The 18,640-nt window shown below is 48.1% G+C and overlaps 1 protein-coding gene across 2 annotated transcripts; it reads left to right on the plus strand.

The window, feature by feature from the left end:
• Positions 1-1,904: 1,904 nt before the first annotated feature.
• Positions 1,905-12,460, plus strand: LOC100972703 (cytochrome c oxidase subunit 6B1). 2 transcript variants are annotated; one of them, XM_055103007.2, is made up of 5 exons: positions 1,945-2,073; positions 3,019-3,121; positions 4,904-5,020; positions 8,243-8,343; positions 12,272-12,460. In XM_055103007.2, exons 3-5 carry the CDS (start codon positions 4,915-4,917, stop codon positions 12,323-12,325), a joined length of 261 nt encoding a protein of 86 aa, XP_054958982.1. In that variant the 5' UTR covers positions 1,945-2,073; positions 3,019-3,121; positions 4,904-4,914; the 3' UTR covers positions 12,326-12,460. The 2 variants fall into 2 exon arrangements, with proteins under 2 accessions (XP_003816209.1, XP_054958982.1); XM_003816161.5 differs by lacking the exon at positions 3,019-3,121 and having other exon boundaries at positions 1,905-2,073.
• Positions 12,461-18,640: the final 6,180 nt, after the last annotated feature.

Raw genomic sequence — 18,640 nt, forward strand, 5'->3', positions numbered from 1 at the left:
TCTCAGCACTTTGGAAGGCTGAGGCAGGAGGATGCCTTGAGGCCAGGAGTTCCAGACCAGCCTGAGCAACATAGGGGAGACCCCCATCTCTATTTAAAAAATTAAAAATAAACGTGGCTACAGCAGCAACAGGGACCAATTCATAAAGGATCTGTGGGCCGTGGTGAGGAGCCTGGACTTTGTCTCCAGGGCTCCTGGGGAGCCATCAAGGGTTTTGTTTGTTTGTTTGTTTTTTGAGATGGAGTCTCGCTCTGTCACTCTGGCTGGAGTGCAGTGATGCAATTTCAGCTCACTGCAACCTCCGACTCCCAGGTTCAAGCAATTCTCCTGCCTCAGCCTCCCAAATAGCTGGGATTACAGGTGCACACCACCACGCACAGCTAATTTTTGTATTTTTAGTAAAGATGGGGTTGCACCGTGTTGGTCAGGCTGGTCTTGAACTCCTGACCTCAGGTGATCCGCCTGCCTTGGCCACCCAAAGTGCTGGGATTATAGGAGTGAGCCACCGTGCCTGGCCCCCATCAAGGGGTTTTAAGCAGGGAAAGGGATTTGGATTTTAGGAAGATCTCATTGCAGGGGATGAATACATGCATGTAAACAGGTAATTCCACAAATAATCACAATGTTGATGGACACAGAATGTGTAAGAAGAGGTCCCTGACCCAATTCCATCTGGACACTGCACCCCAGATGGTATGTGAGAAGCTTTAGAGGCCAGATGGGGGAGGAAGGAAAGCAGTTCTCTTTCATAGCTCCCTCTCCTAGTCCCCAGATGCTTCCTTCATTTCCACAAGAAATTCTTGCATTCAGCAAATATTTATAGAACACTTCCTGTGTGCCAGGCACTGCTTTAGATACAATGGTGAATGAATAAGGCAGACAAAAATTCTTCCTTTATGATAATTCTTTTCTATTGAGGGAGGCAAAAAGAGGTAAACATAATGTAAAAGAACAGATATAGCCGGGCGCGGTGGCTCACGCCTGTAATCCCAGCATTTTGGGAGGCCGAGGTGGGCAGATCACCTGAGGTCAGGAGTTCAAGACCAACCTGACCAACATGGTGAAATCCTATCTCTACCAAAAATACCAAAATTAGCCGGGAGTGGTGGCGTGCGCTTGTAATCGCACCTACTCGGGAGGCTGAGGCAGGAGAATCGCTTGAACCGAGTAGGCGGAGGTTGCAGTGAGCCAAGTTCGTGTCACTGCACTCCAGCCTGGGCGACAGAGTGAGACTCCGTCTCTCTCTATATATATATTTTAAGGGTAGGGATTTTTGTGTTTTGTGCAGCGTGCTTTCTCAACCCGTAAAGTGCCTGATGGCTGGATACGGTGGGTCACGCCGGTAATCCTAACGCTTTGGAAGGCCGAGGCGGGAGGATCGCTTAGAGACCAGGAGTTCGAGTCCAGCCTGGGTAACACAGCAAGACCCCATCTCTATAAAATGCATACATATATCCAGGAGTAGCGGTGCGCATCTGTAATCCCAGCTACTCGGGAGGATGAGGCGGGAGAATCGCTTGAACCCAGGAGGCGGAGGTTTCAGTGAGCTGAGATCGCGCTACTGCACTCCAGCCTGGGCCATAGAGTAAGACCCTGTCTCAAAAATTAAAAAAAAAGAAAAAAAAATTTTAAAGAAAAGAAATACCTGACACAGAAAAAGCGTTCAATAAATATTTCTTGCATGAATAAAAGTACTTTCGCTGGGACATTTTTCCCCACACCTACCCTCCAGCCAGCCCCGGGATCTATAACGCTCTCTCTGAGTGAAGACACAGAGGTGATGAGATCGGGTAACCCACAGGCGCCCGAGCCCCAGCCGCGCAAGCTCACGATTGGGCCAGAAGTGAGGATGAACAAGCATTTAGCCCAATAGAAAGTCGTAGTTCTCTTGCTGGGCGTGGCTTGAATGACTTCGGTGGCCTCCTCCTGGGAGGGAGCTGAAGCCGCTCGCAAGACTCCCGTAGTCCCCACCTCTCTCAGCTTCCGGCTGGTAGTAGTTCCGCTTCCTGTCCGACTGTGGTGTCTTTGCTGAGGGTCACATTGAGCTGCAGGTTGAATCCGGGGTGCCTTTAGGTGAGTGTGGAGGGTTCTGTAACCTGGGACCCCAGTCTAGCGGGCTGAGGAGCCGGACCCCAGCTTCCCTGAGAACGGGTTGAGGCTTCCGGCTGGCGGCGTCCGGCCTCCCTGGACCCCGGGGCCCTGTTGTTCTGTTCATCGTAAGAGCTAACAATGATACGGTTCTTCCTTGATGCCAGGCAACATCCCAAACAACTTTAATTAATTTATTTAACTCTCCCACCAGCCCTATGAGATAGGGCCTGCGATTATCCCCTTTTGTCAGTAAACAGGCTCAGAGATACCAAGCGACCTAGCTGAACCTACACAGCGACCAGGATTTGGCCCAGGAGTTTGTCCTCCAGGGCTCTTCATGGCTAATTCACAGGCGTGGCCTCTCGCGGCTTGCCTGGGCCGCAGCCTGGCTCCCGGGTGTCCAGTCCATCCTCCCTTTTGGACGTTGGAGGGGCCGCAGCGTCATCTCCGATGCACCCTCATCCTCAGATACCGGGTAGAGATCTCGCCGGTAACGATCCTTCCTACTGCGTCTGTGCCCCAGCAGCTGGTGTTTTACACCCCACTTCCCCACCGAAAGACTGTTTTAGTGCTCCAGACCCCCACCACCACCTTGCGTCGCTTGAATTTGACACTGCTCTGCAAGTCTCTGTATAGCCCCACGACTCCTAGGATTCCCTGGAATATAGATACTTTTCTCTCAGGCTCCCGACGAACACTGTCACTTCTTCAGAGACATTATATTAAAGGTGTTTAACCCTGGGTCCGCAGAGTTGGTAGAATTCAAGGAATGCTAGTACTTGAATTGGGGTGGGGGGTGGAATTGCATCTGTGTTTTTACTAACCTTTTGAGGCAGCAACCTCGGTAGTACTAGCAGCAGCTGTGATTTTGTTAGCAATGAAAATCATAGACATTCCTTTTTTTGTTTTTCTCCTTTTTTGAGACAGGGTCTCTGTGTCACCCAGGCTGGCGTGCAGTGGAGAAATCTTGGCTTACTGCAACCTCTGCTTCCCTGTGCAAGCGATCCTGCCTCAGTAGCTGGGACCACAGGCACGTGCCACCACACCTGGCTAATTTTAATTTTTTTTTTTTTTTTTTTGAGACAAGATCTTGCTGTATCGCCCAGGCTGGAGTACAATGGCACAATCTCGGCTCACTGCAACCTCCGCCTCCTGGGTTCAAGTGATTCTCCTGCCCCAGCCTCCCTGGTAGCTGGGATTACAGGTGCATGCCACCATGCCCAGCTAATTTTTTGTATTTTTAGTAGAGATGGGGTTTCACCATATTGGCCAAGCTGGTCTTGAACTCCTGACCTCAGGTGATCCACCCACCTCGGCTTCCCAAAGTGCTGGGATTACAGGCGTGAGCCACCTCTTCCGGCCAATTTTAATATTTTTTTTGTAGAGATGAGATGGAGTTTCACCATGTTGCCCAGGCTGGTCTTGAACTCCTGGGCTCAAGCGATCCTCCCACCTCAGCATTCCAAAGTGCTGGGATTACAGGTGTGAACCATTGTGCTCCACCCAAAATCACAGGTATTCTTATACCACATTATAACAGCAAATGTCACAAAATACTGTATTCATTCATGATTACTTCAAAATTGTATTTTTTTTTTTTGAGACAGTGTTTTTGCTCTGTTGCCCAGGTTGGAGTGCACTGGCACAATCTCGGCTCACTGCAACCTCCGCCTCCTGGGTTTAAGCGATTCTTTTGCCTCAACATCCAGAGTAGCTGGGATTATAGGCACCTGCCACCACGCCCAGCTAATTTTTATATTTTTAGTAGAGCCAGGGTTTCACCATGTTGGCCAGGCTGGTCTTGAACTCCTGACCTCAGGTGATCCACCCCCCTGGCCTCACAAAGTGCTAGGATTACAGGTGTGAGCCACCGCACCCGGCGAAAATTGTATTCCTTAATGAATCCTCAGCTGGATATAACTGCTTTTCTTTGTGATGCTGTGCAGGTTTTTTTCACTTCATGTACTCATGGAGCCTATGCAATTTTTAAATACATTTAAACATATTCAGGCCGGGTTTGGTGTCTCCGTTCTGTAATCTCAACATTTTGGGAGGCCAAGCCGGGCGGATCATTTGAGGTCAGAAGTTGGAGAGCAGTCTGACCAACATGGTAAAACCTTGTCTAAAATACAAAAAAATTAGCAGGGCATGGTGGCAGGTGCCTGTAATCTCAGCTGTTCGGGAGGCTGAGGCAACAGAATTGCTTGAATCTTGGAGGCGGAGTTTGCAGTGAGCCTAGGTCGTACCAGTGAGCCTGGGTGACAGAGCAAGACTCTGTCTTAAAAAAAGAAAAAAAAAAACATTCAGCGAGAGGTTTCTGGGATTCATCAGACTGCTGAGGAGTTTGTGGCACCAAAAAGATTAAGAATCTTTGCAGTGTAGATTATGCCAACAACGGAGGCAGCCCACCAGTTATTTTTATGCCGTTTAACCGTAGGAAGTCACTTAGACACCCTGTTCCTTCCTCGTCTGGGCAATGGTGATAGTAATAGTTCCTACCTTTTAGAGTGGCTATAGGAGTAAAGTGTGTAGAACAGCGCCTGGCATGTAGTAAGCACTCAGTGAGTGTTAGCTCATGTTATTTGGGGACCAGGCTTGATTTTGCTGAGGAGTTGTACCCCAACCCTGCCGCGACCTCGACACTCAGATGTGTGGATTCGCCCTGCCCCTCATCTCTGTGTATGTTGAGAGGCAGGAACTTGTTCACACCCAGCCCATTGTTCTGTGCCTGCCCTCTTCCATTGATTCTGGGTAGTCTGGCTTGCTCAGGGCCCCTGGGGCCCCTGCTGACACCCACTCCTTTCGCCTCCAGGATTCAGCACCATGGCGGAAGACATGGAGACCAAAATCAAGAACTACAAGACTGCCCCTTTTGACAGCCGCTTCCCCAACCAGAACCAGACTAGAAACTGCTGGCAGAACTACCTGGGTAAGCAGGACCTTTCCCTGGCCACATACCTCGAGTCACTCACCGCTTGCCTCTTCCTAGGGGACCCATCCACCCCAGCCTCCTCCCTTTTATTCTGAACATCCTTACTCTGGAAGGCCCATGCCTCTCATCACCTGCTGTTCAGGTCCAGGCTAGGGTTACAAACTTTAGTTCCTGCAATGATTTTTTTTTAATTTAAATTTTTTATTATTATTATGGTTTGGTTTTGTTTTTTTCCAGAGATGGGGTCTCACTTTGTCACCTAGGCTGGAGTGCAGTGGTGCAATCATAGCTCACTGCAGCCTCAACCTCCTGGGCTCAAGAGGTCCCCCTACCTCAGCCTCTCGAGTAGCTGGGACCACAGGCCCACACTACTGCACTTGGCTAATTTTTTTGTAGAGAAGAGGTCTCAGTTTGTTGCCCAGGCTGGTCTCAAACTCTTGGCTTCATGCGCTCTTCCTGCCTCAGCTTCTCAAAGTGTTGGGATTATAGGTGTGAGCCACCGTGCCTGGCCCCTACAATGATTTTTTTTAAAGCTGTATGTGTGTGCGTAGTGTGACATGTACAGAAAGCACATAACAAACATGTACAGCTAAATGAATAATTCTAAAGTGAACCCCTTGTGCAACCATAACCTGGAGAGAAAAGCAGACATTGCCCACACTCTCATCTCCCTGCCTTCTTTTTTTTTTTTTGAGATGGAGTTTTGCTCTTGTTGCCCAGGCTGGAGTGCAATGGTGCAATCTTGGCTCACTGCAACCTCCGCCTCCCGGGTTCAAGCAATTCTCCTGCCTCAGTCCCCCAAGTAGCTGGGATTACAGGCACCTGCCACCACACCCAGCTAATTTTTTGTATTTTTAGTAGAGACGGGGTTTCTCCATGTTGGTCAGGCTGGTCTCAAACTCCTGACCTCAGGTGATCCACCCGCCTCGGCCTCCCAAAATGCTGGGATTACAGGCATGAGCCACCACGCCTGGCCTCCCCACCTTCTTTATGTCCTGTCTGGAACACAGCACCCCGCTCTCCCCAGTAGAGAAGTGACCCCACTAACTGGGGGTTATCACATCTTTGTTTTTGTTTGTTTTTTTGTTTTTGTTTTTGAGACTGAGTTTTTTGTTTTTGTTGCCCAGGCTGGAGTGCAATGTCACGATCTAGGCTCACTGCAACCTCTTCTGCCTGCTGGGTTCAAGCAATTCTCCTGTCTCAGCCTCACTAGTAGCTGGGATTACAGGCACCCGCCACCATGCCCAGCTAATTTTTTGTATTTTTTTTTTTTTTTAGTAAAGACAAGGTTTCACCATGTTGATCAGGCTGATCTTGAACTCCTGACCTCAGGTGATCCACCCACCTCAGCCTCCCAAAGTGCTGGAATTACAGGCGTGAGCCACTGTGCCCGGCCTCACATCTTTGTTTTTTACCACCATGTTTATTATTTTATTTTATTTTATATATGTTATGTTGTTATGTTATTGATGGAGTCTGTTTCTTGTTGCCCAAGTTGGAGTGCAATGGCACGATCTCAGCTCACTGCAACCTCTGCCTCCCAGGTTCAAGTGATTCTCCTGCCTCAGCCTCCTGAGTAGCTGGAAATACAGGCGCTCGCCACCACACCCAGCTATTTTTTTTTTTTTTTTTTGAGACGGAGTCTCGCTTTGTCGCCCAGGTTGGAGTGCAGTGGTGCAATCTCGACTCACTGCAACCTCCGCCTCCCAGCTTCAAGCACTTCTCTGCCTCAGCCTCCCGAGTAGCTGGGATTACAGTCGCCTGCCACCATGCCTGGCTAATTTTTTTTTTTTTGTATTTTTAGTAGAGACAGGGTTTTACCATCTTGGCCAGGCTGGTCTTAAACTCCTGACCTCGTGATCCACCCCCCTCAGCCTCCCAAAGTGCTGAGATTACAGGCGTAAGCCACCATGCCTGGCCAATTTTATTTATTTATTTGAGACAGAGTCTCGCTCTGTTGCCCAGGCTGGAGTGCAGTGGTACAACCTTGGCTCACTGCAACCTCCGCCTCCCGGGTTTAAGCAATTCTCCTGCCTCAGCTTCCTGAGTAGCTGGGACTACAGGCGCGTGCCACCATGCCCGGCTAATTTTTTGTGTTTTTAGTAGAGACAGGGTTTCACCATGTTGGCCAGGCTGGTCTCGATCTCCTGACCTCATGATCTGCCTGCCTCGGCCTCCCAAAGTGCTGAGATTACAGGCGTGAGCCACCGTGCCTGGCCAATTTTTTGTATTTTTTTTTTTTTTTTTGAGATGGAGTCTCGCTCTGTCGCCCAGGCTGGAGTGCAGTGGCGTGATCTCGGCTCACTGCAAGCTCCGCCTCCTGGGTTCACACCATTCTCCTGCCTCAGCCTCCCGAGTAGCTGGGACTACAGGTGCCCGCCACCGCGCCCAGCTAATTTTTTGTATTTTTAGTAGAGATGGGGTTTCACCATGGTCTCTATCTCCTGACCTCGTGATCTGCCTGCCTCGGCCTCCCAAAGTGCTGGGATTACAGGCATGAGCCATTACGTCCAGCCACTTTTTTGTATTTTTAATAGAGACAGGGCTTCACCATGTTGTCCAGGCTGGTCTCGAACACCTACCCTCAAGTGTTCCACCTGCCTTAGCTTCCCAAAGTGCTGGGATTACAGGCCTGAGCCACCATGCCCGGCTACCACCGTGTTTAGATTCACCTCTTTGTGAACTTTATATATACTGTGTGTATTCTTTTGTGTTTGGATTTTTTCATTCAGTACCTTCTCAGATCCATACATGCTGTGGCATATAGCTTGCTCATTTTCATTGCTGTCCAGTTTTCTACAATTTATTCTATGCCTGTACACTTGTGTGATTTCCATTTTGGAGTTCTTACAAATGGTGTGGCTGTAAACATCTTTATAAATGTAATTTTGCTGGGTGCAGTGGCTCACGCCTGTAACCCTAGCACTTTGGGAGGCCGAGGTGGGCAGATCAAGACCAGCCTGGCCAACATGGCGAAACCCTGTCTCTACTAAAAATACAAAAATTAGCTGGGCATGGTGGCAGGTGCCTGTAATCCCAGCTACTTGAGAGGCTGAGGCAGGAGAATCACTTGAACCCAGGAGGAGGTAGAGGTTGCAGTGAGCTGAGATCGCACCACTGCACTCCAGCCTGAGTGACAGATCGAGACCCTACCTCAAAAAAAAAAAAAAATGTGTTCCAACTCTTGATCTGGGCTGACTTGAACCCCTTTCTTCACAGACTTCCACCGCTGTCAGAAGGCAATGACCGCTAAAGGAGGCGATATCTCTGTGTGCGAATGGTACCAGCGTGTGTACCAGTCCCTCTGCCCCACATCCTGGGTATGTGCCTCCTGCCAGGGCCCTTGGGATGCTGGGGTGGGGTCTTAGCAGAGGGGAGTGTGGTGGCTTGGTGGGAGCTCATCTGTGAGGGGCAGAGGGAGGACAGGGCACCACACTGTTCCAGGACTCAGTGCCTTTCCTCCCGCCTAGAATTACCTCCCTGTCTCCTTCTGCTGATGCCTCTCAACCAGTCAGGGCTCTCAGCTGAGGCGACCAGGGTGCTTTGCTAGATGTAGCTCACTCATGCACTCTCCAAATACACACTCAGCACTGGGCTCCCATCCCTGTGTAGCTCACAATTCTGTGCAGTCCTGTCCTTTTTTATTAGGAACATTTTCTTTTCTTTTTTTTTTTTTCTTTTTTTTTTTTAGACAAGGGTCTTGCTCTGTTGCCAGGCTGGAAAGGCTGGAGTGCAGTGGCGCGATCTTGCCTCACTGCAACCTCCGCCTCCTGGGTTCAAGCGATTCCCCTGCCTCAGCCTTCCAAGTAGCTGGGACTACAGGTGTGCACCACCATGCCCAGCTAGTTTTTTGTATTTTAATAGAAACGGGGTTTCACCATGTTAGCCAGGATAGTCTCAATCTCCTGACTTCATGATCCACCTGCCTCGGCCTCCCAGAGTGCTGGGATTACAGGCGTGAGCCACCGCGCCCGGCCCTATTATGAACATTTTCAAAGCAGAGATAATAATTCATTGACCTCAAATACATCCATCACCCAAAGTGAATAGTTATCAGGATTTATCCATGGTTTCTTCATCTACCCCTTTTCTTTTTCTTCTTTCCTTTGCTGAAGTATTCTAAAGCAAGTCCCAGACACGTCATTTCACCCCTGCCTACTTCAGTGTGGACTTCTAAATAATGACACAGTAAGACAGTCCTTTCAGCCCTGATCTGACCAAATCTGTCGTCAATATTTAATAGCTCTTTGCTATGCCCCTGCCCTTTGTTTAAAAAAAAAAAAAAAAAGTTTTTAAAGACAAGGTCTCATGATGTTACCCAGGCTAGACTCGAACTCCTGGGCTCAAGTGTTCCTGTCTCAGCCTCCTGAGTAGCTTGGACTACAGGCATGTGCCACTGTGCCTGTCTCTCTCTCTCTCTCTCTCTCTCTCTGTCGCCCTCTCGCTCTCTCTTGCTCTCTTTCTCTCTCGCTCGCTCTCTCTCTCACTCTTTCTCACTCTTTCTCTCTTTCTTTCCTTTCTTTCTTTTCTTTCTTGAGCCTTGCTCTGTTGCCCAGACTGGAGTGCAGTAGCATGATCTCAGCTCACTGCAGCCTCAGCCTCCTGAATAGCTGGGACTACAGGCATGAGCCACCACACCTGGCCCAATTTTTGTATTTTTTTTGTAGAAATGGGGTTTCGTCTTGTTGCCCAGACTGGTCTCAAACTCCTGAGCTCAAAGCAGTCTGCCTGCCTCAGCCTCCCAAAGCGCTGGGATTATAGGCATGAGCTACCGCACCCAGCTGAATCTTTGAAAATAAAAAAAATTACCCTTTAACTTGGCAATTCCACATCTAGGGATGCTACAAAAATCTTCATGTACAAAGATGCCCATTGCAGAGTTGTTCGTAATGGAGAATATTTGGAAATAACCCAAGTTAAAACATTGATCTTGATAGTCTTTATGGAGACTGTGGTGATCTACATGCTAGCACACAGAAAGAATGCTAAGACACAGGAAAAGCAAGTTGCAGAACAATCTATATAGTAGGAGTCAATTTGCAAGGATGGAGTTTTTATGGTGTGGTGTGTGTATGTAAATAAAGTAGGCACATACCGCTGGCACTTATTATGGGCCAGCTATGTTGTTAGACCTTTTTTTTTTTTTTTTTTTGAGATGGAGTCTTGCTCTGTCTCCCAGGCTGGAGTGCAGTGGTGCAATCTCAGCTCACTGCAACCTCCGCCTTCCAGGTTCAGGCGATTCCCCTGCCTCAGCCTCCCGAGTGTCTGGGATTACAGGCGCCTGCCACCATGCCCAGCTGATTTTTGTATTTTTAGTAGAGACAGAGTTTCACCATGTTGGCCAGGCTGGCCTCAAACTCCTGACCTCAGGTGATGCACCTGCTTTGGCCTCCCAAAGTTCTGGGATTACAGGCGTGAGCCACCACGCCCAGCCATGTTAGCACTTTACATCACATAAGGTCAACATGCTAACACAACCGTATGAGGTAGGTACTATTGTTAGTATCCTCATTTTACAAAATTGGAAACTGAGGCCCAGAAAGGTTGAGTAACTTGCCCAAAGTCACACAGCTAGGAAGTGATGGAGCAGGGATTCAGATTCAGCCTCTCTGTTATCCATGCTTTCATCCACTGTTCGTTCTTGCACCAGTGGTCCTCACCCTTTTTGGCACCAGGGATGAGCTTCATGGAAGACAGTTTTTCCACAGACAGGGTTGGGGATGGTGTAAGGATGAGTCCAGCATATTACATTTATTGTCCACTTTATTTCTGTTATTATTACATTATATAATAAAATAATTATACAACTCACCATACTATAGAATCAGTGGGAGCCCTGAGCTTGTTTTCCTGCAACTAGATGGTCCCATCTGGGGGTGATGGGAGATAGTGACAGATCATCAGGCATTAGATTCTCATAAGGATCATGCAGCCTAGATCCCTCACATGCGCAGTTCACAATAGGGTTCGCACTCCTATGAGAATCTAATGCTGCCGCTGATCTGACAGGAGGTGGAACTCAGGCAGTAATGCGAGCATTAGGGAGTGCTTGTAAATATAGTTGAGGCTTCTCTCGCTCACCTGCCACTCACTTCCAGCTGTGGGGCCCAGTTCCTAACAGGCCACAGACCAGTACCTGGTAGGTACTGGTTGGGGCTCGGGGACCCCTGCCTTATAGCATAAAATGTGAGCGTGTATGTATATAAAAACGTTTATGCTTGTAACTGCTTGTGAGGTCCACAAAGAGTAGAGTGTTACTTTCAGGGAGTGTTAACTTGACATAGGCCTTATATGGGCCTTTTCATTTTTTTTTTTTTTTTTTTTTTTAGAGACAGTCTTGCTCTGTCAGGCTGGAGTGCGGTGTGCAGTGGTAGCATCATAGCTCACTGCAGCCTCGAACTCCTGGGTTCAAGCAGTTCTCCCACCTCAGCCTCTCTAGTAGCTGTGACTACAGGTGCATGCCACCATGCCTGGCTAAGTTTTGTATTTTTTGTAGAGACAGGGTTTTGCCACGTTCACCAGGCTGGTCTCAAACTCCTGGGATCAAGTGATCCTCCCACCTTTGCCTCCCAAAGTGCTGGAATTATAGGCGTGAGCCACCATGCCCGGCTTATTTTTTATTTTTTGTAGAGATGGGGGTCTTGCTGTGTTGGCCAGGTTGGTCTCAAACTCCTGAGCTCAAGCAGTCCTCCCACATCGGCCCCGCAAAGTGCTGGGATGACAGGTGCGAGTCACCACACCCAGCCTCCATCATTGTTTATACTGAGCATCGCCTGTGGTCAGTGGTGGGATTGCACTGTGTATTGTTTGGCACCTTTTTTGCACTTGACTATGTATCTTGAAGATCCATCCATTCATGCCAGAACATAAATCAGCCTCGTTTTTTTTCACAGCTGCCTGCTATTCCATCTCCCCTATTTGGACAAACAGCATAGTGTTGACTTGAGGTTTTCAAAGCAGGGCCCACCCTTGGAGCTCTGTACAGTGACACATCTCCCCATCGACAGCTCTGCAGTGGGCCTGGGGTTTTCCTGCCCATTACTCTCCTCCCAGCATGTCAGCTTGTTCAGAACAGTGATTTCTGTCTTTTGGGGTCACTGCTGATTCCCCGGCCTCTAGAATAGAGGTTGGCACACAGCAGGTACCTGTGGATATTGGTTGAACAAACAGGTGGGCAAAGTGAGGAAGATAAGAAGTCCATCCGTTCAGTTTCCCCACTGCGGAGGGAATAACACTGTCTTTCCACAGGTCACAGACTGGGATGAGCAACGGGCTGAAGGCACGTTTCCCGGGAAGATCTGAACTGGCTGCATCTCCCTTTCCTCTGTCCTCCATCCTTCTCCCAGGATGGTGAAGGGGGACCTGGTACCCAGTGATCCCCACCCCGGGATCCTAAATCATGACTTACCTGCTAATAAAAACTCATTGGAAAAGTGAGACTGTGCGTGTGAACGGGCTAGGCAGTGGCAAGAAGCTGGGCTGGAATCAGTGCCCTGACCAGGGATGGGCTTGAGTGAGTATTTTTTCTGTTTTGTTTTTATTTATTTAATTTAATTTTTTTTTAATTTTATGATGGAGTCTTGTTCTTCACGCAGGCTGGAGTGCAATGTCACGATCTCTGCTCACTGCAGCCTCCACCTCCAGTGTTCAAGCGATTCTCCTGCCTCAGCCTCCCGACTAGCTGGGACTACAGGCATAGCCCACCACACCTGGCTAATTTTTGTATTTTTAGTAGAGATGGGGTTTTACCATGTCGGCCAGGCTGGTCTCAAACTCCTGACCTCAGATGATCCACCTGCCTCAGCCTCCCAAAGTGCTGGGATTACAGGCATGAGCCACCATGCCTAGTGTTTTTTAACTTAATTTTATTGAACCTTGGCCACCCTCTCTGTGCCAGTCAATGAGTCAAATAGTTGATTATACAGAATAACCTAAGTTCCTATGTGTGCAACCACCCTACATAATTTTAAAGCAAATTATATAGATTATAATATAATATAAAATACATAAAGATTATATTTTATCCAGAAATAAGAAACTATATGTATCTCTTGGAGATACAATTTTTTTTTTTTTTTTTTTTGAGACAGAGTCTCAATCTGTTGCCCAGGCTGGAGTACAGTGGTGTCATCTCAGCTCTCTGCAACCTCTGCCTTCTGGGTTCAAACTATTCTCCTGCCTGGAGATACCTATTTTTTTAACATAATTATTTACACCTAAGAAATTAGTTCTTAATGGCCGGGCACAGTGGCTCATGCCTGTAATCCCAGCACTCTGGGAGGCTGAGGTGGGCAGATCACCTGAGGTCAGGAGTTCAAGATCAGCCTGGGCAACATGGCGAAACCTCGTCCCTACTAAAAGTACAGAATTAGCCAGGCATGGTAGCACATGCCTGTAATCCCAGCTACTCGGGAGTCTGAGGCAGGAGAATCGCGTGAACCTGGGAGGCAGAGGATGTGGTGAGCCGAGATCATGCCATTGCACTCCAGCCTGGGCAACAAGAGTAAATCTCCGTCTCACCAAAAAAAAAAAAGAGTTCTTAATATCTAATAAGCAATCTCCTGCACAATGTGTAACTTCTCCCTGTGTTGGGACCTGCTCTTTCATGCTGATCATGATGGTAGTTGGAAGTCATTTAAGTAGGCCAAGTTGAGAGCTGTTCTTCATGGTGCCCCCAAAAGAATTGCCACACAATAACAGCCCAGAATATCCCCAACAGACTCGTCAACAGGGACCTAGCTAGCATGACCAGCCGGAACACTCTCGTGGCTGAATTGGTGTGTCCTCAAAACCTTTCAAATGGCCGGGGTGTGGTGGCTCACACCTGTAACCCTAGCACTTTGGGAGGCCCAGGCGAGTGGGTCACGAGGTCAGGGATTCAAGACCAGCCTGGCCAAGCTGGTGAAACCCCATCTCTTCTAAAAATACAAAAAAACTATAAAAATACAAAAATTAGCCAGGTGTGGTGGTGCGTGCCTGTAATCCCAGCTACTGGGGAGGCTGAGGCAGGAGAATCACTTGAACCTGGGAGGTGGAGGTTGCAGTGAGCTGAGATCACACCACTGTACTCCAGCCTGGGCGACAGAGCGAGACTCCATCCCCAAAAAACAAAAACAAAACTTCAAATGGTTACAAACTTGTCTGATGCATTCACATGAGCAGGGATGATTCTTGTATGGAGAAAAATGGCCCCAGAGATAGATCTTGTGAAATAGCTGCTCATGAAGAAAAGTGGCTGTAGGGGCTGGGCGCGGTGGCTCACGCCTGTAATGCCAGCACTTTGGGAGACCGAGGCAGGCAGATAACCTGAGGTCGGGAGTTCCAGACCAGCCTGACCAACATGGAGAAACCCCGTCTCTACTAAAAATACAAAATGAGCCAGGCGTGGTGGTGCGTGCCTGTAATCCCAGCTACTCTGGATGCTGAGGCAGGAGAATTGCTTGAACCCAGGAGGTGGAGGTTGCTGTGACCCGAGATTGTGCCATTGTACTCCAGCCTAGGCAACAAGAGCGAAACTCCGTCTCAAAAAAAAAAAAAAGTGGCTGTAAACAGGACCTTAGTGCACACACAGGGAGCTTGAGGGATCGTGGGAGGTTATGGCATGGGTTGGAAGTAGCAAAGAACTTAAACACCATGAAAAAAAAATTTTTTTTTTGAGATGGAGTCTTGCTCTGTTGTCCAGACTGGAGTGCAGTGATGTGATCTCTGCTCACTGCAACCTCCACCTCCCGGTTCAAGCAATTCTCCTGCCTCAGCCTTCCAAAACGCTGGGATTACAGGCGCTTGCCACCACACCCAGCTAATTTTTTGTATTTTTAGTAGCGATTTAGAGAGTAGTTTTACCGTGTTGACCAGGCTGGTCTTGAACTCCCTGACCTCAGGTTAACCATCCACCTCGGCCTCCCAAAGTGCTGGGATTACAGGCATGAGCCACCACACCCAGCCAACACCATGAAAATTTCAAATGAAACAGGACGGCCAGTGAAAAGTCAAGGTGCTGGACTCCTTGAGTCCAGCTGCCCGATTCTGCCCAGGGTTTGCCACCAGTGCCAGTGTTTCCTGTACATTCCTTTAGAGATAGCTCATGCATCTAGAAGTATTTGTAAATATATTGATCTGATTGGATATGGTGCCCTTTTGCTCACACAGCCCCTGCCACACTGGCCTCTTCAGTGCACAGGAACTGTGAGCAAATGTATTTCGACACACCAGGCTGGCTCCAACCCCGGATCCTTTACACTTGCCGTTTGCTTGACCTGGAATGTTTGGCCACCAGCTGTCCACAAGCTCACCCCTCACTGCCTTCAGGTCTTCATCTAGCGAGGCCTTCTCTGACCACTCAGCCTTCACCTTCAGCTCCTCCCTCTTTGTGCCCCTTCACTCCTTTTGTTTCTTTCTCTTTTTTCAATTTTTATTTATTTTTTAATTTTTGGAGACGTAGTCTCTCTGTCACCAGGCTGGAGTGCAGTGGCGCAATCTCAGCTCACTGCAACCTCAGACTCCCTGGTTCAAGCGATTCTTCTGCCTCAGCCTCCCAAGTAGCTGGGATTACAGGCACGTGCCACCACGCCCAGCTAATTTTTGTATTTCTAGTAGAGACGGGGTTTCACCATGTTGGCCAGGATGGTCTCATCTCCTGACTTTGTGATCCACCCAGCTCGGCTTCCCAAAGTGCTGGGATTACAGGTGTGAGCCACCACACCTGGCCTTGTTTCTTAAGCACTTACCGCTAACATGCCAAATGTTATCCTTCATCATTGCACCACTGGAATGTAATTTCCATGCGGGCAGATTTGGAAATATATATTTAATTCCCCTTTTCAGCTTTTTTTTTTTTTTTGAGATAAGGTCTTACTCTGTCACCTAGGCTGGCATGTAGTGGCGTAATCTCAGTTTACTGCAGCCTCCGCCGCCCACACTCAAGCCATCCTCCTACCTCAGCCTCCCAAGTAGCTAGGACCACAGGCATGGACCACCATACTCGGCTAGTTTTTTGTTTGTTTGTTTGTTTTTGATAGAGACGGGGTTTCACCATGTTGCCCAGGCTGGTCTCAACTCCTGAGCTCAGGTGATCTGCCCGCCTTAGCCTCCCAAAGTGCTGGGATTACAGGCCTGAGCCACCGCACGCCAGCCTGCTTTTTTTCCAAATGTTCTAATCTTTCTCATTTTATTATTTTTTTTTTAATTTTTTTTTTGACACAAGACCTCACTCTGTCACCCAGCCTGGAGTGCAGTGGCCTGATCACAGCTTACTGCAGCCTTGAACTCCCAGGCTCAAGAGATCCTCCCACCCCAGCCTCTCGAGTAGGTGGGACTACAGGCATATGCCACCACACCCAGCTAATTTTTGTATTCTTTTGTAGAGATGGAGTTTGCCCATATTGCCCAGGCTGATCTCCAACTCCTGGGCTCAAGTGATCCTCCCGCTTCAGCCTCCCAAGGTGCTGGGATTACAGGCATGAGCCACCACACCCAGCCCAGCTGTTAATCTTATTGATGATTAATTATACGTGATGGGTCACTTGTCAGTTGCTGCTTTCAAGGTTCTCTTTTTATCTTTCAATAATTTGATTATGATATGTCTGGTGATGGATATCTTTGAGTTTATCCTATTTGAAGATTGTTGAGCTTCTTGGCTCTAGATTGATGGTTTTTTTTCATCAAATTTTGGGAGTTTTCAGCCATTCTTTCTTCATATATTCTTTTTTACCCCTTTCTTTTTGTCCTCTCCTTCTGGGACTCCCATTATTTGATGATGTCTCACAGGTCTCTGAAGTTCTGTTCACTTATCTTCGTGCTTTTTTCTTTCTGTTCCTTAGACTTGATCATCTCAACTGATCTATACTCATGTTCACCGATCTTTTCTTCTGCCTACTCAAATCTGTTGTTGAACCCTCTATTCCTCTATTGAATTTTTTCTTTTTTTTTTTTTTTTGAGACGGAGTCTCACTCTGTCGCCCAAGCTGGAGTGCAGTGGCGTGATCTCGGCTCACCGCAACCTCCACTTCCCGAGTTCAAGTGATTATCCTGCCTCAGCCTCCCGAGTAGCTGGTACTACAGGCGCATGCCACCATGCCTGATTAATTTTGTGTATTTTTAGTAGAGACAGGGTTTCACCATGTTAGCCAGGATGGCCTCGATCTCCTGACCTCGTGATCTGTCCACCTCGGCCTCCCAAAGTGCTGGGATTACAGGCATGAGCCACCACGCCCGGCCCATTTGAATTTTTTCATTTTAGTTACTGTACTTTTCAAGTCCCAAATTTCTGTTTAGTTCTTTTAAAATAATTTCTGCTTTTAGGCCAGGCATGGTGGCTCACACCTGTAATCCCAGCACTTTGGGAGGCCAAAGTGGGAGGTTCACTTGAGGTCAGGAGTTCAAGACTAGCCTGGCCAACACTCCATCTCAAAAAAAAAGACAGTATTCTTTAGCATGTGTTCCGCTAATGATTGGACAAAGATTTCCTTAGCCTCCAAAAACCAATAATCTCCTAGCCTTTGCTGAGGCATGGTGGGCCATGCTTTCGACATTCAGCCAGGCAATTGACAACTCTGCCTTCGCCACTACTTCTCCCAGGAAGGCACACATCCTCAAGGTCAGCCCAATGTAAGAAGACTGGGTTCTCATCTCTGGTCTTTCTTGAGCCTGCATATACTCCTGGGCATGCACACAACTCTATGCATGCATGTGACCTTCTAGATTTCCAAGAATATTTTGGAGTTTTTCAAAGCCTTCTCATTCCCCAGCTTTATCTTTTAAACTTTTTCATTAGCCTATTATTGGCCTCAACTGTTATTCATTGCTTAGGCAGCTGCCTAGTTAAACAATTGCATGCAATTGTGTTTCACAAATGCCCCTGGGGAAATAATTTTGATGATGTATGAGCTCTAAGTTAGGTCAAATACAGACAACATTGCAAGTAGGGGCTTCCAGGGAACCACAAGACGAATCAAATAATTCTGACTTTCTGGGAGTGAGGCTTTTAAGGAGTTTCATCCTCTTCTGCCCCGTTTGGTGTATGCCAGGCTGCTAGTTTCCACTGAGAATGCTGGCAGTTAATATTCAAGGCTACCATGGAGCTGGAGTGGGGGAATGGAACTAGGCCAATTAAAAATGTCACAAAGTATAAAAATTAGCCGGGCGTGGTGGCGGGCGCCTGTAATCCTAGCTACTCGGGAGGCTGAGGCAGGAGAATTGCTTGAACCTGGGAGGCGGAGGTTGCAGTGAACTGAGATCGTGCCACTGCATTCCAGCCTGGGTGACAGTGAGACTCTGTCTCAAGAAAACAAAAATAAAAATAAATTTTAAAAAAGTCATAAAGTTCACTGCTCTTACTAAGATTCAGCTGCTTTTCTTGAATAAACACTTTACAGATTTTTGTTGTTGTGGAGACAGAGTCTCACTCTGTCACCCAGGCTGGAGAGCAATGGCACGACCTCAGCTCACTGCAACCTCTGCCTTCCAGGTTCAAGCGATTAGCTCCTGCCTCAGCCTCCTGAGTAGCTGGGATTACAGGCACTTGCCACCACGACTGGCTAATTTTGTATCTTTAGTAGAGATAGGGTTTCACCATGTTAGTCAGCCTGACCTCAGGTGATCCCCCCACCCTGGCCTCCC

The sequence above is a fragment of the Pan paniscus genome, chromosome 20 (assembly GCF_029289425.2).
Source record: "Pan paniscus chromosome 20, NHGRI_mPanPan1-v2.0_pri, whole genome shotgun sequence".
Taxonomy (NCBI): Eukaryota; Metazoa; Chordata; class Mammalia; order Primates; family Hominidae; genus Pan; species Pan paniscus.